We start from the raw sequence: 21,923 nt of genomic DNA, 5'->3' as shown, positions 1-21,923 counted from the left end.
GAAAGAAGACATTAATGGCATCGAAACTGGCTAATAACAACGAATAGGCCCAGCCGATACTGCTGTTGCTGAAATTCTTGCATGCACGATTAGCACCGTGACAATCGTAAATACCAACGTAAACTACGAAGCCATTTATTGCATACGTAGTAGCCGTCTATTGCCCTAGAAACCCGTACGTACCGTTCTGGTTACGCTAAAGGTAATTTAGTAGTCTCGCCGTACCAGTGAGACTAAAAACGTGCAGTGCCCGGTAGGACGCATAACTCTTTAGTGACCTAAAAGTTTGCTTATCGCCTATACAAGAATACCTAGGATCAGTTTCACCGTTCCAATGCATTTATGCTCATTGAAGGTCTCAACACGTTTACAAAACAACTACGGACATATTCACAGTTTACGCATCTAATGGCACAATTTCCTGATGTTGAGATCAACAAAAACAGGACAGTAGATTTGATTATTCCAAACTTATGATTATTCCGAAATTCCAAACTTAGAGGTGCTTATAGCCGGAAGAACACAATTAATTTCAATTGCTATAATAGTTCTTTGTACGAAGCGTTGTCGAAAGTTGTTTTCAGATGCTACTAACCACATTCGCGATGAACTCAGTTGAACAACGTTGGACATTTTTTTGTTGCTATGACCTTTGGTGAGATAGCTAAGTAACTAGGGCATTGATTAAGCGTACGTTTTCGAAACGTATCCGTAATAGGAGGCGGTACTGATAAATACTGTCTTCTACAGATGCCGTTATAATCACTGAATGGAGGAGCAGAAGGAGAATTAGGGCGGGAAAAAGTTACAACAAGAACTAGCAAATGGATTTTGTACCTCTGAAAGGAGCGCCGTCTGGCCGAAGTCTCGCGCACGTACTCAATCACTTGTCGCTGCGTTCGACCACTGTACCGAAATGAAGAGCCCCTACTGAAGATTCTGGTCTTGCCTCGCACTCGGCAGGCCTTATGGACCTCTGTGCATCGAAAGAACGCATGATGCTCGATGCACCTTTTCCAGAAGCTCTTGGACGCGTTTCTGCTGTCAAAATGGAATTCTACGCAATCTTTACCATAGCAACCCTGAAATAGATACATGCAACTAAATGTTAAATTTCAGTTAGTTTTATATCGTTCTCAAGAAGAAGGTATTTCATAAGAGCCATTTAGTCATTTTGAAAATTTGTCGTTTTATACAATAATTTGCGTGTGCTCAACCAGATTGGAACGGGAGATAGCAACCGGCAATATCATTCGAAATCGTCTCCATTGCGTCAAAGTAAACAGTACGTTAATTACGTAACTAATTATGAATGCTGATGACCAATGAAAATTCTGCTTAGGCTTAAGTAAAGCAAAGTATCTGAAACAACATTACAGCCAAGGGCAGCGCGGAATGATAGATGGGTCTGTTGTATGCAATAACAGTGATGCGATGCGTACATCTTTTTGCAAACGCAGTATCAAAATTATTTCCATGCAAAGGATGCAAGAGTAAACCGTCGTATCCTTAGTACCACGACAAATAAGCTGAAGCTTTTTTCGTTGATTTTTATGTCATATATGTAGAAGAAGTAGGGAGAATCGACGAAAAATTGAAATTTATGGTAATTGGTGACTGTTTGCGCACAGTACACCTAAAACTCATATGTTTCATTCGGTAGTGATGAAGACGAAACGGCTAATTACTTCACATACCCTATGCCCTATAATTTCATAGTAAACACCGTAATATTACACGTGATAGAAAGGGATGCTGTGATGTAAAAACGAACAGGAGACCCATTAGTCGATCACCGTATCAGAATCTCGACACGTAGCTAACCGTTTTCTTGATTTTTGTCAAGTTTGTTACCGTGGCATTAATTTATTAAGGCCTGGAAAAGGGTTGACTTTGGTACGAACGCAAGTGTTTCTCCTACGCATTAATTCTGTAAGAAATTTAACCATCCTGTTAATTCCCAATAACCGAACTATATCCTTTATTGATTAAATCTTGTTAGCTTCGTTGTTCCTTCCATCTAGTTTCAATCTATAAGTTAATGAGTGAAAAATACAACTTACGATAAGTTAGTCATCTATCGACGGCTTACTGTTCAATTTTTTCCGCACGCATTAAGTTCAGTGAAATTTTTCTCTTTTGATCTGTTCATCGTCCTGCCTGTATTAATTCAACATTGTTTCATCCGATTTTCATCAAAATAGTAGCTTAATGATTTAGCAACGGAAAAACAGGATGGCTGACCGATTGCCTAATATCGTCGCTTAGATAATGACTAAAGAGTGCCCCATCTACTGGAGTGTATTTTTTGCTTGCCGGACACGGATAACTGGGCGTATCTGAAATCCAATATCGAGGCTGTTTTTAGTGCTGACTGTGCCGCCGCCGCAATGACACCGACGACTGAAAGAAGTCAGATAAGTTTTCCTCAGAGACCAAGAAAATACGAAAATGTAGAAAACAACCTCTATTTCTACGGTCCTTGCTATACTACTGCAAAAGTTGGTGCAGTTGTTCATGCAAGCATTTCTCTCTCCGTTCGCCATAGGTGACAGACTGGACTGCCTTCTAGGGACTTTTTTTCCCGAGACATTTTAAACCTCCTGAACGACCTTGTTTGTTTTCCTGTGACAGCAGCGCGAGGCCAACGGCAGATAAATTCGCGTTATAACATAACATGCTAGCCATTGCCAGCGTTAAAGGCGACGGTTTAAGGCAGGACAAGATGCCTATCCTCCGCCATAATTACAAAAAAGCGCACGAAAAATTTTGTCGATCAAACAGTGAACGAATATCGTGTGGCGGACCAGTTCAAGGACAAATGTTCCGGTCCTTTCCATCCACCAAATTCGGCTACTGCGAATATTCCTCTCTTCGTCGTCGTCAGGATCAGTATCGTCATACCGCCTTGTTAGCTCTTGTGTTTTACACCTTTTGTCCAAATCAAAGAGGAGCAGTGATAGGAAGAAGGAGAAAGTATTTGCCAAAAAGCTTTCAACAGAGGGAGCCGCAATGGAAACGGATAAACAGTGATCGCGGGAATTGTCGTACACTCTATTATATCCGGGTACACCGTACGATCTAGGCAATTGCGTGTTTTGCAAGACACGATATATGATATTTACTAGAGCGTTTTAATAAATTACTTGTCTTAAATTTAATTCCATCGGACGGATGACCTTCACGACGAAACGAAATTTGTCTACGCTCCGATTCGAACTCCCAACGTCACGTGGCCTCAAGTCCAGCAGGCAACTACCCACACAAGTTACTCACGTTAACCTGAGCTTCCGATATATGTATTGGTTATGGCGGCTAGTGACTATCGATGCGTGACGGGCCAGTTAATGGTTTGAGGAATTATACATCCTAAACAATTTGGCAGTGTTCCACGCCACTTGAAATAAAATTTCTCTTCATTGCTGATTCTAAGCAGCAACTCAATAATCGAAAGAGCTTGTTATTTCACATTATAATGAAAAAAAATACATATAGTAGGATCAACTGTTCGCGATCGGTTGGTTTGTATCGCGCGACAAAAGCACCTTGATGCAATCAATGTTGCAACAGCTTTTCGAGTGATCGGCTGACCTTTATTGCTGTACATTAGCTTCGGATTTTCGCTTACAGATTTCACATAGACATCGACAGAAAGCTGGCACATCGTAGTCCCATAACCTGCGCTTGTACTAAATTGGCCTTGCTTGCTCGGTTGAGTTTGTGGGTTTTAACCCAACAAACAGTTCCAGTCTCTTGTCGGGTGGCGCATTGTTCTGTACATGAATAGTCATTTAAAACAGCAGCCATTAGGTGGAAAACGTAAAACACACCGAAATTTCAACCTGCTTCTAGATGGTGTAAGTAGTTCAAGCGTACGCGTGACTGTACATGTATAAAAAAAAAATGCTTGACGTATATTTTTGTTTTCGTAAAAACGCATACACACATATTATTTGCCATCCACTTAAATATGGAGTTTCAGTTTGAAAAAAAATTTGAACGTTGTTTTGATCTCAACTGGCCTGATTTCGGTTGTTCGATCTATCCATGTTTAGACGTAAAGCAGGATAGTATTGTTACAAAATATAATACCCTTAGAGTTCATGCTGTACGTAATATAACGTACGTTCACAATGTCTCGCACCTCCTATTAGTTAAGATCTTTATGTTATTTGATTTAATACACGTTTGTAGCTTGCGCATTTTGTATAGGGCGAAGTGGCATCATTCCTAGCCTGAAACTAAAGGATTGTGTTACCCAGTCGAGTTGTCATTATTCTATTGTTTTTACAGGTTTGACAATATACCTTATTATTCATGGGGGGATATGGTAGCAATTTTGATTGCATTGTCCCATAGAAGGGTAGCGAAATCCGCACACTTTTTCTCTTACTTTTATAGCGTTCTGGTCTATACCACGATACTAGGCGATCTCGATTATGGCAGCTTGAATCTAACGAGCTAACACTCATAGGATCTACTAAGTAGACGAACATTTATACAATATCTTAGCTGATCGACTTACGGAGCACGACTATTCAATGCAAGCAAATTCTGGCACTGAAGTACTCATCGCGGTACTGTTTCGCCTTTCTGATCGACGTATGCGTAAACATCGCTTTGGTAATCGCATACCAAACAGCTGTATAGTAAGTAGGTTAATGTTATGAAATAATTATCCGACCAGACCATGACGGGCAAGCCTATGTGTTTCACATAGGTACACCGATAAGGTGTCGTTCATATCATAGCGGAACTCAAAGACAACGAATCTGAGAACAACCAAAATATCTTAATATTCACTATAAGATCAATAGCCATTTGTCTAGACGCTATCTTAAGTTGGATTCATTCTTCATTGAACCTCTCTGTCTTCACTCATTCGTTGGTTCTTAGGCGCGACTTATTCTCCATTTGTGATAGACGACATAACAGTTTTCAGGGGCCCCTTCAGCTTTTCCCTGTTTTTTTCCACACCTCGCCCCTTCTTCGATCTTGATCCCACCTTGATAGAGGTACACTCACAAACGCTACGGGCAGACATTTTCCCTGCGGTTTTTGTTTCCGCGGAGCACCAGTATCAATAGAAACTTTAAGAGCAATAGAAACTACGATAAAATTTACCATTTCGTACCTACGTGATCTCTCACTTAGCTGTGCTTCCTATCTGTGTCTATATGGCTGGTGGTGGAAATTTTTTAAAATCGCTGTGTTATATTGTAGAGTTGAGAATCGTTAAGAACAAACTTAACAAGTCTGGTGGTTAAATACTGTATACAGTATCGGGGTTTTACAAAAAAAAGAACAGACAGCATTCATCTGTCTATATGAAGTGGCTGAATTAGTTGCAGTAGACCTCCAAAACACAGGAGTCAGCTTTTTCTTGTATTTCGGAAAGAAAAAATTCTTAATCTATTTTGTTGAGCAGTGATTTTTACCACTTTTTTTTTTGTTTAATTTTGTTATTTAAAAAATAATTTTTACGTGATGTCTAAACTCACGCCACTTGTATCTGTTCCCCGATACGTTGACTGTTGGCGTCTAATTACAATATAAATCATCTTCAAGCACCAGGAACGTTTTATATGTTTTCAGTGGTAATCGGATCAAAAATTCGTACTTTTTAGAAATTCCACTTCCATCATAGTACGTACGTCCGACATAATCTGTACGCTCGTAACCGTAATGATGTCAATAAAGTATCAGAGCATTATATCGTTATTGAATGATTGCATAGATTAGCCGTAGTCTTTGACCTGCATGTAGTATGTACTAGGTGCATGTGTACCTAGTACGATTGAGAAACAAACGTCTACTTACGTAGCCCTCGGTTGGGTGCAGCTTGATGAGGAACTTCTTCCGTTTGAAGCTAAGCTTACGAATTTTATTCCACGAGAACGTATTCATTTTCATTGCGTTGCGGTAAACTACAATGCCAATATACCCAACGGCCATCGTGAGCGGCACACCTTCCGCGTCGAAAGCAGGCATTAATCGGACGCCATAGAACTCACAACGGCGCGCTACTTCAAGCAGATTCATATCTGCCTCCGATGGACTTTGACCTCTGCAATGAATAAAAAGAAAGCTGAACTTTATATTCGCTATATATAGTGTGTAAGTCACACAGTTCCATGGTAAACATGCAGAGGCCGCGTAGTAAACCCCAAATTTACCATTTTACTCCAGATGAGAAGTAGAGTTTAAAGCCTGTTATCAACGAAACCAATCTCACCTTCGAAGGAATAAATAAAAAAAAGCTGCTAATAATTCTTATATGGCAAAGCTAGACAAAAATCAACGCTATTTATCGTAAAAGGAGGAGGTCCGCAGACACGATGCTCCTTGATAAAGCGTAAATACGATTATGTATTATCTAGTCAATGGCATGCCAACAAAAATACTAGAAGCACTTAACTGTACATGCTCAGTAACAGAATAATCTATTCTATCAAATTCTAATTTATATGAGCAGTAATACGATTACTTTAAATGTCCTGACTTATCACGGAAGACGCTAGAGCAACTAGGCCCCAGGATCCCCAGGCCCAGAATCATCTTTCTTATGCTACCCAAGTTTTCGATCCTTTTTATTCATATCGCAGCGGTATTAAATTGTTGATTACATCGATACAATATATTGTATCCGTCTAATTTGCTCTCGATTGAAAGGTCTGAAACTATAATATTATTCTCACAACAGTGGTACTTATATCCGAATCTTGGATCTGATTGTACACTCGATATATCCTCATCGCAGTCGAGTCGTGTTGTGCTCTCCTGTATGTAACTCGGCCACAGTAAACATGGATGAGCTGGCCGACATGATATGACGAGGCGGCAAATTTAAAAATATGTAATATGATCGCAACGTTTACCCGCATTCCCTACATTTCTTCCTGGTCTGTTTCACATTTTTCCTCTTTCAACAGATAAAAGTATTACCCTCCATCCAGTATCTTCAGAATCGTAGATGTTGACAGATACAGAAAATAGCGAGAGAGAAAACACGGAAAAGGGGAGTCATTGTCTGATTTGTGCCGATTCTGCGCATCATCTGATGTCAGACCGTACGCACTGCTGCAGTGCACACATCGAAAGGTTCAGACTTGCATACAGCGCCGTAGAGTGTACACGTATCAACAGCCATTGTACCCGTTTATGCGACGCCTTTATCTTGTTGCATCATCTGTTTGGTAGCTAAAATGATGAACAGGCATTGCTGGGGTTGCTACCTTTTACGCTGAGTGACTCGGTTTTTCCCGTATAGATTGTACGTTAATATATAGGATACATATCGTATTAAATTACCAACAACGCAGAGGAGTCATCGGTCGAACGAAAAACCGGAAGTGACTATTGAACAAGCAGTTGACAACAACTTACCACGTAGTTTTGACCTCGTTACCCGTCTGTGCTGCCCCTTGTTTTCCCTTCGTGATTAATAAGGCAGCCTTTACGGCCAGAATTGGCTTTCATCGTGGCTGGAGAGCCCGAAAGCACAGGGCTCATTAATGCTTTTGATGTTACGACAATAACTGATAAAACACAGGATACACTTATAGTATGACGACAACGATCACGAGGTTCATGGTACTCGAAGTGCAAAGAAATAAGATGGCGGAATACTCTTATAGTTTCGATGCACACTACCAAGATATTGCGATAAATTTGGTTAATTGGGTGCTGTCTAGATTTCGGGAAAGAGATACTCTCTGTAGACACTCTTGACTACAGGTAAAAAAAAAAAGCACTTTTCACAGTTGCCAGGATCGAGAACATGGACGCGTGGCTGGTAGAGAGAATTAAAAATAGTCTGACTGAACTGCAAGGCTTGCAGTATATACATCTATGTACGTAATCGGCGCTGAGGAAGGTATAAGCCGTACTCCTCGGGCGAATCCCAAGTATCCATTGTTGAAACTAATTAGCGTCTAGATTAATTAGTGCTGAAATTAGGCGTAGGACAAATCGTGTCACTGAAGCTAGAAAAACCAATGTTCTTCGCTTTCGTTAAGCCATCAGAGAAAAAATGTAATTAGAAGAGTAACGGGGACGTAAGGTCTCCGTGCGTTTAACCAAAAGCACGAAAGACTCGAATAATTTTCAGTATGCGAAATGCATGACAGACCTGTCAGCACCGGTCAGTGTGCTAGCGTACCATTGAGGCACATGCATTGATAAGTTGCTATATTTGTAAGTGTATGCTTCAACCAGCAAACAATATAACATACTAATGTAAAGGTTGTGAATTAGAATATGTGTTCGGGTCCGACAAGACCAATTTCCTTAGAAGCTAGAGATTGCGAAATGCTCACAGTTCAAAAACGAGAAGGCATATATTTCAAATAAAGAGACCCTTCTATGGGCTATAAAATACAGGTTGTTATATCAGTTTACGTGCGAGGGTACGCAAATTCTAAGAACTAAGCTAGAAGGCTACTAATTCTTCTGGCAGCTACTTAAAAATAGTCAGTTCACATGCAGTGATATCATATATACACATATGAGTCATATAGAATATTAATCTAACATACGCTTACATGTGGTTTCGGTGATGGAGCATAATCTTTTCCTCGAGAATCCTTGACTGTCGGGGCACGAACTGATGACACGACAGGTACGATGAGTCAGGATAATCCTCTATGCTGAAGTCGCCGCATGACGCTGGAAGGAGTAGAGCGAGTGACGGGCAGCAACAGCATTGGTACATAAAGAATGTGGGTCGGTACATTCAATGGGTTAGGACGGACGGAAAGTGTTCGGTCGAAAATTTTCTCTACTAAACTAACGTAGCGACGAATCCTGAGCAGAAACTAGTAGAAATCGGTTGGACTATGTCGTTGAAGAGGCTCGTCGAACATTTTATCGCCCCCGTGTGTGCACGTATATGAACCAAGGGCAAGCCTAACATAGAACAACATAGTTCATCTAAATTTTGTTGAGTCGTGAGCTTTTGCAGGATGTTTGCTTATCGATGTTGTACAAGAAAAACAACACTGAGGACAACAATGCAGAACTGTTTGATTCTAGCAAAAGCAAAGAGAAATGAAAGAATAATTAATCCCCTATAAACGCATATGCTTGTCTAGGCTACTTTGGTTAATTTGGAAACAAAAAGATAGCTTTTCTACTGAATAATTGAGAAATATTTGTGAGTTTAAAATATCCCTATAGCCGACATTAGGATATACGATTAGATGGTGCCTCAGTAAGCCCAGCGACCTCTCTATATAGACTTGACACACACAGATGTTTGCTAAGAAGTTAGACATATACAAGCGTTATGTAAACATTTTTCTAGAACTGTTTGGCTTTAGTCTCCTTTCGTGTGCGTCCCTTCTTGTTATGGATCACACCTTATCGCGAGTCTGAACACGAAAGCTGAATGTTGTCTTACCTTATTCGAATCAGGCCATACTTGGCCCATGCTGGAGTAAATCAACAATCTTTGTTACAAAAAGCCGTAGCTTGATGGTTGAAAAACGTATCCAGCGTTATAAAAATTATATCTATATCAACCAGATTAAATGGCTTCCACTTTATCAATCTACTCTCTGCTAGTCGCTTTAATTTTCAATGGTTAAGTTCACTACAACTGTTAGCCGTTCGTATTTTCTACGTTTAATAACGTGTTGACCAACTTCCTTTTCCGTGCGGCCAAAGATGCTCCTAAAGAAATTTCTGGCCGAGCATATAATCCTATACCAAGAAACGTACGGTGCCATGGAACTCTCTGTTTATGCGTCTGTCTTTTATATATGTATATTATATATGTAGATATGTCTTTTATATATGTAGATAATTTAATAACCATACTCAGGATGCTAATGGCGATCCAGCGAACGCCATTGCTGGATCCTTCATCCTGAAGAAACTCAAACAATCACTGGAGCGGCAGTCTTCAACGAAAAAAATTTCGGTCCGCAAGTAAATCTAACAGAACAAACACAGGCCACGGGGCACACCGATGCAACCAGCCGATCAGTAAAACAGGCCCCGTTGTTATGGTAGAACTGTACACTTCCAACATTCAGGTACATTAGTCTATGTCGCAGCTTATTTAGCCTGAGGCTAGACTGCTTACCTCCTTTCATTCGTTCCGTGGAATAACTAGTCCCATTTATGCATCATTTGTACGAGAAGATATTTGAAAATGATGCATATTGGCCCGCACATTTTTATCGGGAGACAGGAAATCACAATGTCGGAATGTTACGTAAACTTACACGGATAAAAAGGTAATTCCGCATTCGCAAGTTATTTGTTCGCTGCGTCCTTTGACTCATTCTTAATTCAGATACCTCCTTTGATCTATTTTATCCTCACGAAAAAGACAAGAGTTGTCTGCAACATTTACCAAACATCTATCCGAAATTCTTCGAAGAAATCGTTCGAAATCACTCAAAAGTGCATACAGTCACAATGCTAAACCTAACTACAGACAATACTCAGGCATTAACTAAATGCACCATTAAAAAAATCTTAATTTATTAATCCAGAGTTATTGCCTATATACTTATGCAATGTACCGTCAATTTATTAAGCTAAACGACGCCTTACGTCCTTTAGATCAAGAAGATGTTCAAGTTCATGGAAGCTGCGCAAGCCGTGGCGGCCGACATCGAAGTTGCTTCCATGTTTGAATTGCCCGATCGAACTACCTAACGTATTACTCGCGACTCCTTTCAATAGCCACTATCAAACGATGTCCATCACTAGCTTGATTTCCTTGTCTTTTCATTTTTCCACCGAAGCTCTTATATTCGAATACAAATTACGAAAAATATCGGGAGAGAGTAAGAATTGATTCATTCTCTTTATTTTACATTCAGACATAGCCCTGCTTGCATAGTAATACATTATTCTTAGGTAACCGTTTGGGTTAGTCCTTCTTCTTATCACAGACAGCATGCTTGTTGAATTAGTAGAATATTTCAGAGACGTTGCACACTCGTTTCTATTGCCATCTAATCCTGTCGTTTCATTTAGCTGATACGTCCTTTCCAAGAATGCTCTTATCATTCCTTCAGTGGAGAGGCTCGTATAAATCCCCTTTCTAGATTCAAAGATCTCCTCGTGTTGCAGACTATTACCGAATCGCCATCACCGCGCAAGGCCGGATTTCTAGGCAGTCGTGTAGTACTCAGCAATATTCGCAGGGGGAACACAGATTCCACTAGCAAGGCAGCGTCGACCTATAGAAAACCAAGATTTAGCAGCCCGATAATAGCATCGTAACTGCTGGCTTGACCATGAACTATTCGCGAAGGGCCAATAGAGCCACTTAAGCGTTAAGGCCACTAATATAGCAATGAATAGCAAGTCAAATGGAGGGAGCACGTAAAATTGCATTTTAATGCGAGACGCGGTGAACGGAGAGGCTGTCGGTTCTCCTTTGGGGTAGGCTGTTGAAGCTAAAAAGCCTATAGGGCAGCAGCTGTGACGCTAACCACACGTCTCTCGTTTTCACTCTGTTTCGGTTTCTCCCCACCCTTTCAAGTTCCTCATTCTTCAGTGCCCCCCCCCCTCCCTCCCTTGCATGTCCTCTACAAAAAACTCCGATACAAACCTCTTTCTTTCCCGTTTGCGTTGGGTTGCTCAGCAATTACGAGCTCTCAAATATTCGAAAATATGCTAGCCTTTTTGTATTTGCTGGGCAGAACAGATTGACCGCGAATACGATAGGCAAAGGAGTATGTACCAAATACAAGAACAAGAACGAGTAACTGTCGTCGTCTTTCGATCAAATTCTCCTTTGAAACTCTGTAGCTGTATGGGCCCTATACGCATAACGCTGACTCGCTCCATATCCTAGCGGGAACCGTTCATTCCCATTCCTTTGCGCTTCTGTTCCGATGCAATGGGTGGCATAAGTTTTTCGTAAGCCAGCTCTCGAACAGGCAGCTTTGGTAGGTAAGCAAAACTAGTACTATTCTGATGGTTTTCATTTTGTATATTCATGAAAACATTTGCATTAGATGCTCCTAGCTTATAAGATAGGCGACTTTCTCCTCGATGTACTTCTGTTATCTTAAAAGGTTCTCTTGTCTGTTATCACTGGGCGGCCGTTCCTATTGGATTTAGTCGTAGCGACTAACCACTAAACTTGCTCCCCGACCCTTGCTTTGCACTGCAGAAATGGTCTTTCTGTTAATTTATTTCGTAAACTTTTATACACAATGAAGTTCCAAGTCATAGATTGACCAAGTAAATAAATGATAGTGTACGAATTTCTCGTGTATATTATAGTATAACTGTCTTTAAACATATCGGCTGGGTAGCAGAACTTTGGTTCATAATTCACGGTCCAACTGTGCCATTCCTCAAACAGGGACATAAATATATACATAGAATTATATATAAATTATATCTGGTATATTAAAAAAATACAGCTTTCTAGATAAGTAATTTAAAAAAAGTTTATTTTTTTCAGTGATACTACCAATGTATCGAATCAAGGGAATATGTTAGTTCAAATAGTTACGCGTGTCCGACGCCCGGTCGGTTTGGCACTGTTGAAGCAGAACTATGCAGAATTTCAGTTAAAAATATAACTACTAAGTATCATATAAGATAAACTTTCTTTATATATATATATATATATATAAGCTTTCTGATAAACTTGCCTAATCTTTGAGCCATGGATATTTGAGATAAACGAATCATTTTTTCGGCCTTTAAAGTAAAATGCAAAAACAATACTCATACCGCGCCTTGTTTATCGATAGCCATAATCCATATTAGCCTAGAATTAACCTAGAACAAGTAAAACAAATGTCATGCCTCCTGAGTTGCTTTACGCCATATGATCATAATGTTTAGAGAATCTTCTTATGGCTAGTATCGCCTTGTCTTCTTTGAATGGCTGTGTTTGTGATAATATATATGGCATTGAACTACAGTGCTTCAAACAAGTCACACCATGGGGTGTAGGTTAGCTTATTGCAGGCAAATGGAATTATACTCTTCGGCACCTAACCTTAGTTTGATTTCTTCAGTATCAACATCAGTGTTTGCGAGGTTTTGGAACGACGAAGTTTCTCTTTGTGCCGGGAGCTAACCGTCTGGTGGACTGAATGCCTGGCGGCGACACCGGACGTAAAACATGAAACATCGAGGTTTTCGAACGGAGCACCTATTACTGCTGATCCGGTGCGCGTATCAAACTTTCAGGAAACAACGATTTGCAATAACAGCGCTTCAGAAAGTTCAGATCTTGTTTAAAGATCTCTGAGCGGACCTTTACACCGACACATGCTTGGTTTTTTGCTGAACATCGACCTTGAGACCATATACGTTTTTTCTGCTGCTTTGTCTAGTTTCAAATTCTGCGTTCCCGACAATACATGTGTATGCTTGGCGTTTTTCAAGCCAACAGGACGAGACTAGAGGGACCACAGCTATACTGCTGTGACTCCATTTATCTTTTGTAAGAAATTTAAATTGGCGGCTTTCATTTTTTTGCCGACTTGTTTTAGCAGCAAACGGCTCTTTCGTCTTCCTAAGCACTAGGTCTTCTCACGATTCTGTGGCTGAGAGTAGTTTCCACTGGCTTACTTCTAGCAGTACAAGCGCGTTCTTCAAGCAAGCCGGTAGCTGAATAGGTAGGTGCAGTAAAACATTACATTTTTTTTCATTTTGATACATACAGAACGTTCCCCAACGCTCTAATTTTCTCCAGCTCCAGATCCCGGACACTTCCTGGGCCTTCAATTCTGTCGAAGCTCTTTCTGTGGGTATGCTACATATGTTCAGCCGTGTTACGCCAACGTATGGCATCAGCAGCGCCGGTAGCAGTAGCCTGGTGGGCTCTCTTCCGCCGGTCTACCAGACACCCCTAAATCATGAAACAGTGATGTCTGCTCGGCACGTAAAGGTCTATATTTGCAGCTAAAAGTGGTTGTAATAGCGACAGCAGAAACACTTGCTGTACTTCGTATTTCCCCCTCTCTCCGATCTCAGTTGTACGGCTAGAGCTTCTTCTAGGAATATTTGAAGTACTTCAGACATCCTCAGACTCTTGTCGTACTCAGCCATCTCTCTTTTAGCAGAGTAGCGGTCACTGGCTGTTAGCATTAATTCATTGAGTCTCTACGAGAAAAACAAAGCCAAAAGGATCGACTGGCAATAGTAACAGGTGGCACTACCCCCCCGGTGAACCGTCACTCGCTTGCTTTTTTTTTACCGCTTTACGCTTAATTTATTTAATATGACACGTCGAGCTGCTGGAATATAATAATGCAGTTTTCATACAATGCTCAGTTGGTTAGCATTAAAAAATATATATAATTCTTATTAATAAGACACGGAGCAGTTATCCGCATCTATTCAAGAGGCATACGACACGATATTCGGGTGTCATCCTGCTGAGACAACCCTGTACCATATATAAAGCAAAAACTAACAGCTATAGGCGGATATTGTAAATCAGTAGTAAAACAAAATGTCCATACAAAAACACTGCTATATTTCGAGATCCTTTGATACGAGCACATCACACACGTTGCAATAGACATTATAATCAGATTCTATCGCTCAATAGAACTATTTCACTGTGGAACTTTCCTTTTAGAAATCGTTAGATGACAAATAGACTTTTCATTCAAACGAAATGATGATTTATTGATGACTTAATGATGTCTATAGTTTAGTGGCCAACACAAATAATCTCCGACGGAGCACTATTATCTAAAGTGTGTAAAGGTCCATCAACGATTTTGTTATGCTTTCTGTACAAGACTGATAAGAAAGTCCCAATGCGTTTTTCAATCTATAAAATTTAACCCCAGTTTAAAAATTACATACGTACGTACATACATACATACATACGTACATAGTCGTTCTTTCGATTAGAAAAAATCTCCTTTTGAAGCACCTCGACCGGGTATCTTTACCATCGGTTTAGGTGTTAAATATATATAGCGTTATCTAAACTTAATTTGTTACCGTCATCTTTTGAGGATAAGCCGAAGCCAGTGCTGCAGAATAGATTGAGCAGGGAAGTTATGGACGTGACAGTTGCGGACGCTGCGGATAAACTGAGGCCACTTAGTTGCTTCAAATATCCATCTATGCATGTGTGCATACAGACTGTATACACGGTTGCCAAATGCCGGGCACCTAAACTTTATAACGGCTGCGAGTCTGCTCAGATGTTCATGGTCATCGATCACAAGCCTCGTTGGCTTGGCTGAAACAAGCCCTACAGGCTTAAGCAAATAGGTGCGAAATGCGCCCGTGGTAATTCGTACAATTTACCGCTCCATGCAGTAGAACGCTATAATCGACAGCGATTTAGAATAATTTCGTGCATCGTTTCGAAATGTTCGAAGAAGAGACCGATAATTTCTTGATCGTGCGTAGACATGAAGAAATAAGCAGCGAGCGTCCATTCTGCACCTCTGTAAATGTGTATTCATTTAATATATTGATCAGTCAATTTTTATAGACAACCTTTGTTGGCGAAATAGACATCATCCGAGCTGCGCGTTACAATCGTTAGATTTCTCTGTTTCTAGATAACGTTACCGTTATAATAGCATTTCAGACGATCAATTTGTATTAACGTGCCGGATTTTTACGTGTCCAGCGTCGAATAAACACGTTGATAGAAGTACGTCAAAAATCGCTGAATTGCAAACCTTCTGTTCGGCTGCCCCTAACGCTGACACTCGCTACCTAGCTCAAGATCCAAAACAACTGTCAAACTAATCGACTCTATTAGCCCTCCTTTTCTTTGGACAACTGCTTCAACTGTACACGTGCACAGTTCGAAAATCGCGCCACGGCAGTGAAAAAGCACAGTAATATGTACGGTTCATATAAAAATGCCCATCCGAAGATTGAAAAATTAATACAGAAAATAACTCTGCGTATAATGTCACAATATAAGCGGAACAGTTTTTAATAAACTTGAATATAACACGCCTTTAGTTAGGTTGCATCTAAATGGCACACAGTTTAGCACACTTAAGAAAAAACGCTAGAAATATTAAGATTAGTTTTGTATTATGAATCTTCGTCAACTTCCATCAGGTTAAATCTATATATTACGTATTGTATTTAGTATATAACTGTCTTCAAGAAGTGCCAATGTCCAGAAGAATGTGTACATATGTACAGTTTATAGATACTTATCCTATTCTAATTACCTATGGATGCAATGCTGTCGGAATTAAATGAAATAAATATGAAGAAGATGATTTCGGAAGTCAGCTACCAACTTCAATAAACATGTCAACATAAAATGAAGAAGAAAAAAAAAAGAAATAGTAACATACTATTATTGTATGTGATATATTAACAAACAATAGTAAAGATGCTTTATGTAATGTATTATGATTCATCGTTGTTGCCAAGATGCAGCGTTCGTCCGGTTGGTTTCCTAGCAACGACAGACAAAGATGGCAGTCAAAGCACGATTGCATTATTCCTTCATTTATCGTAACGTCCGCTTCGTGGTACCGCACTTGAAACACGGCAGCGCACTGGCAGCCGGTTCCGTCTCCAACAACGAACAGCTATTATGCGCTTTGTCTGTTTCACACTGGATACCCTTAGCCAAGAGCGTCAAGATGTAACCCTTACAACTATATGTGTTCTTTAGAAAAATTTGATAACGTGCCTGAACGGCATATGGTCGAGACAAAAGTTCGAGACGCGTAACTCCGCTCTTAAAAGTACAAGCATTGGTCTAAAGAAATGTTTACGACACTTTACGCTTCTCAGTGGACAACACCAATCATACACATCAGAGTTGACAACGACTCACTTCTAAAGAACTCATTTAGCCGTCACATGGCCAGTTACCTCGCTGATAAAATTATCCCAATCATTATAGCTTGAGCCCAGTAATAGGTGCACTTACGGCTTGCTTTATTATTCTGTTCATAACCACTCCTGCGACGTTGGCGAAGTTGGACAGCGCAGACAGCTGCCTCTTTAGGTTACAGGCTAAAGCTGCCGTGTCAAGTCGTTCCACAGAAGCGACTACATCTGGGTCCTATTGGCTAGCTAGGGACTTTTCAGTCGACCGCCGCCTATTGGCTAGATTAAAATATCGCTGCCGTTCGCGGCTGGGGCATTGGCAAGCCTTGTAATCCTGCGTCAGGGAGGCCGGCCTCTGGGGTGCTGGAGGCGCGATCGCCGCGTCGCCCCTAGCGTGCGCCGCGGGCCCGAGTACGCCGTTCCTCTGCCCGCACTGTGCTGCGGAGTTCGCTCGGCTCGGCAGCAAGTGGCAAGTGGGATCAACCCGGAAAGCGATTGTGAAAATCGTCGAGCGCCCGGGTTGGTATTGGAGTAGAAGCGACGCACCTCGACTGCGCACGCTAGACGGTTCGCCGTGTCGGTGGACACGTGCCCACTAACCAGAGGCCCCTTTTTGTCGAAACAGAACTTAAAGTTACACATAACTGTAATCGGTTTTAGCAGCCATATCGAACACACACTTGCAGTGTGCAGACGTGTGGTAGTACCACAATGGCATATACGCCAACCGATTAGAGGTTCGAATTCTCCAATAAACATATTTTGATGTTTGCAATCCAAGCAAATTTTATTTATTTTTTTTGTTTATTATTATTATTAGCTCAGAATCTATTATAAAGCTGATTATTAGAGCGGTGATGGTATATTAGGGCATTTTATTGTTTCAGAGTACCCATTTCGTAAAAATAGAATACAAGAAATAGCATTTATATATATATAGGAGCATCTTATATATATATAAATGCTTGCAAAGTACCTCGTACTTTGAGACCGCTTGAAAGGTCATTGCAGTTGGCAACTAGGGCCGGATTATATTATCTTAAGCCACGGATCCGTGTTTCTTCTCTCTAACAGATCGCAATATTGAATGGCGCGAGAAAGATAAAACGAATCGAAGTGATACGATATGGTTTACTTTCTAAGAACCTGCTACTTCATTCTGTAAACACTGTTATTTGAATTAGCTTCATGTAACATCGATATATTTTCTATGGGCTGCATACTAAGATCGAACTTCATTGCAAATCCATCTTTGTATCCCTATACTTTTTGTTTTTATTTGCTAAAAATAACAAGCCTTCTTACAACAATCTGTAGTACGCCATCGTAACATTCAAATTTGATAACTTAGTTTTTTTTAAAACTATCTTCGACATGATCAGTTCGCCTAGGTACTTGAGGCAGTTGCACATATCCTACGCTTCCACATATAGAAAAAGTCATTTAGGTGGGCTGTCAAACCAGAAAAGTTAAGTTAATTGGAACGGCTCTGCGGGTGCCAAATGACTCGTTTCCTGTATAGATGAAAATTCCATTTAAAAAAAGACGCTAGATAGTACCATATAAGTTAATGACAGCGAAATAGCCAATTCGTATACGAACCCTTCCAAAAAACATTATTGATTTTAGGTTAAGTATATTCTATGAATTTATATTTTTATTTTCGGGATTTGTTGTGTTCGATGTGGCATTGCTACGATTAATCGGCATTGTATTGAAACCAGTGGCACTTTCATTTTTTTTTTTATCGCCTCCATTTTATAGTGCCACTACCTCTGAAAAGTCTCACTTCCATCGTTTAGCGTCATTTCAACTTCGTTGTAATTTCTTGGACCATATAACCATTGTTTTTGTGGCAAAGCAGGTGCAGCGACATTTTTCAAGTTGTTCGTTAATACGAGTAACTTGTGTATTAAAGTTAAACCGCTAGCACTTACATGTTCAGTAGATCCGAATATTTTTTTTTATGTATGGCTGCAACTGAGACACTTGTTCTGATCACTTTCACATACGCAGATTACCGATATAATATTAAACACTGCTATTTATCGTCTTTTTTCTTTTTTCCGAAACTTCCTATGCTTGTTCGTATCGGCCAACGTAAATATATACATAACGCTCCGAGTTCTCTCATTAGTAACTCAAGAAACATGTTAGTTCCATAGAGCAACTAGAAATCGACCAGTTTAACTTGCAATTTGATTGCTGCCCAAAAAGTGCGACCTATAAAGTGCAGAACGAGTCCCTCTACGCTGAGGGTAATCTACTTGCATAGATTAGCCATTAGCTGCGGAATTAAGCAGCAACTGGCTGATTGAAGAAAAAGCCACATGCAAATTGAGGAAGAACGACGCGACGTAGTACGATCCGGGATATTGGTTTAGCTAGTATGATACTGGCGTCTAATCGATTTGATTCAGAACGCTTCATTTTCGTATCAGACTACGATACTTTATCAGATGATTTGTTGAGAATAACGCCGCACCGAGACCAACTACCTAATATAGTCTTCTTATGAATTATTAAGATCCGACCTTTATCTAGTGTCAAATAAAAATCAGCAGACGCCGCTGTCGCACTGAGTTCCCTCTGGTGCGCACCAAAATATTGGCTAGTCACACCGAAGTACACGGCCAAAGGTACTATTTCATCGAATTCAGCTTCAGTTTAGTTCTGAATAACATAGCGGGCTATATCTGACACGACGTAATAATACTAGTAACAGAAAGGCGAAGGCTTATGTCGAAACGAGAGGTTTACATTCACGGTAGTAACAGAGATTTAGGTTTTATACAGATGAGCCCGTACAATAGATATCTGCGGATTACAACTAACGACCGTCCGTGTGATCTTTGATTCCAGACTACAGTCTTTGTAAACGTAGGTTTCGCGGCTGAACTTGAGTGGACAGAGTATGATGCTCCGAACGAAGGTAACGCAAGACGCTCTTACAACAACAATTTTCTTCTTTGTTTTACCCTCGTCAATGACGTTCAGTCTCAATGAGTAAAATAATCATATCCTATATATATATATATATATATATATATATATATAATTTTAAAATACACACTCATAACTTCTCAAATACGGGACGCCAAAACCCCACAACTTGCACAAAGAGCAGCAGTAGCAACTAGCCAAAATGCCTTGGCAAAATAAGCTGGCCGGAGAAAAACCGGAACTGCGAAAAGAGAGAGAGAAGCAACTGTGCCCAGATAGATCGCTCACTCTCGAACTGTCTCGCCAGGACAGGCGACAACGGACAAGCAGAACCCAGAACGTCAGGCAAATGAACCCAACACCTTATAGCAGACGTTCTAACTCGGTATGGTAGAAAGTATGAAAAAATAACACTACAGTTCCAAACAATTCACATGATACGGTAAATTCAGAATGCACACCGTGAAAGCACCAGGATCCACATGTGTTTCTTTCAAGATTTCGGACAAATTAACCCAAATAAGAGGAAATAGGATAGAATGTCAAGCGAACATTATAATCATGTAAACGTTGTTGGTACTATACCCAATCATCATTTTTCAAATACACATCTTATTTCACTTACAGGGTAGTATATACCCTGTACATATGTACATGTACGGGGTATATATTGTAATAGGGTACATATGTATATATTGTAAATTTCTTTACAGTTGTATAGTAATGTTTTGCGTTTTGAATCAATTTCGTGTGCCGAAAGGGTTAAGCGTCCGTCAACGGAACTACCAAGAACAGTGTCTTTGTCTCTAATCATGCGTGAATAGGATCGTTAATCTTGCAAAGAGGAAAAAGATTCTTAAAATTCGATTTTTTTTTACTTGTGTGTTGAGCCCTAAACTTATGGGATTGATGTTCGTGAACAAAGTTAAATACATTGCATAAAGTTAGGTTAGAAAATAGATAGTTAAAAACATTCAGAATCAGAAGGTTTCATTGTCGCGGCAGGTGTTTCGATGACTTCCCTCCGTCTGCAAAGCTTTATTTAGAAGCTTTAATCATTGGCAGCACGGGCAATAGCCCTTGCTTTTATATTAGTTACAAACAAATAATTATCCACGATTGTGCGTTTCATCGTCCGTACAAACATCCGCTTCAGAGACTTCGATAAATCGGACGCACAAGTCAATCTCGTACGTACGTTTAAACTTACGTGACTGTTGGCAGACATTTTCCAATTAAAAAGAATACGCAATCGTTCTCCCTATTTGGTTAGGGTGGCAAGTAACTGGATTGATTCCTAAGTATTATGAGTTTGTAGCGGTATACCACTAGAGTTTCTATAGGACAATGTATTGCAGATAATAGGACACAATCAACGTCCTCTGCGGCACGCGGGTGAGCACAGTATGCAGCTCAAGAAATGAAAAGTCACCCAACGAAATCGCAGACGGTATCGATCATTTCTACTTAAAACACATCGCGCGGATACTGGCGTCACAAAAGGAGGCCACGAGTCTTTCTAGCATATAGGTATCTTCTACTCCAGATGTTTAAGTATAGAATAGCGCAAATGGCAGTCGCTCTTTTGAATAGACGGTCGCAGTGCGAAACTTCAAACAAATAGAAAAGTGACAGTAGCAACTGGTCTCGATGAAAGGCTCTCTGCACTGCATTATGTTAATGTGTTCTCACATGGAACGTCCAGGACTTCGAATTAAAAGGTCTTCAATTCTAATCTGGTCGGATACATACAAATTGATACGGTTTTGTAGTTGTAACATTGTTAATGAAATATTACCGTTATTATTATCATCATGCAGTAATGAACGTCCTTGATCAATGTCTTGTTGTAATGAAAACCGAGCGGGCCTTGCTGATTGTGGCCGCGTACTTGGTCCTAACGTCGCTGACTATTGTTGGCTTTGCATCTGAGATAGAGTGGCAGCGTCGGAGATACGTACAGAATCCCGTTCTACATAACGTTTTTTCAGCTGAGTCCATATTAGCTAGCTAAGTTAGTACGATTGTAGGTATGGTATAGGTTTAAAACATAAATGAAGCATGGTCACTTAGACATTATATAATTACGTATTATTATTAGTAAATAATAAATAACAACCTCGTTGTACAAGATTTGGAGGTAAAAGATCGAATTGATCTACGTACGTCTGTCCACATACTAAGAGAAAAATTGCTACGATCGCAAGTCG

The 21,923-nt window shown here is 40.2% G+C and overlaps 1 protein-coding gene across 1 annotated transcript in view; it reads right to left on the bottom strand.

Annotated features, from left to right (window-relative positions):
• The window catches only part of LOC111251187 (uncharacterized), a 140,698-nt gene that overhangs the window by 16,002 nt on the left and 102,773 nt on the right, over positions 1 to 21,923 (bottom strand). The window contains exons 6-8 of the mRNA XM_086990489.1: positions 8,544 to 8,667; positions 5,821 to 6,067; positions 838 to 1,082 (exon numbers count right to left, since the gene is read on the bottom strand). Of these exons, the coding sequence (XP_086846615.1) occupies positions 838 to 1,082; positions 5,821 to 6,067; positions 8,544 to 8,667 (616 nt within the window). The remainder of the gene's footprint in view (positions 1 to 837; positions 1,083 to 5,820; positions 6,068 to 8,543; positions 8,668 to 21,923) is intronic.

The sequence above is a fragment of the Varroa destructor genome, unplaced genomic scaffold (genome assembly GCF_002443255.2).
Source record: "Varroa destructor unplaced genomic scaffold, Vdes_3.0 BEIS01000005.1, whole genome shotgun sequence".
NCBI classification, from domain to species: domain Eukaryota; kingdom Metazoa; phylum Arthropoda; class Arachnida; order Mesostigmata; family Varroidae; genus Varroa; species Varroa destructor.
This window is presented reverse-complemented; position numbering and strand designations above follow the sequence as displayed.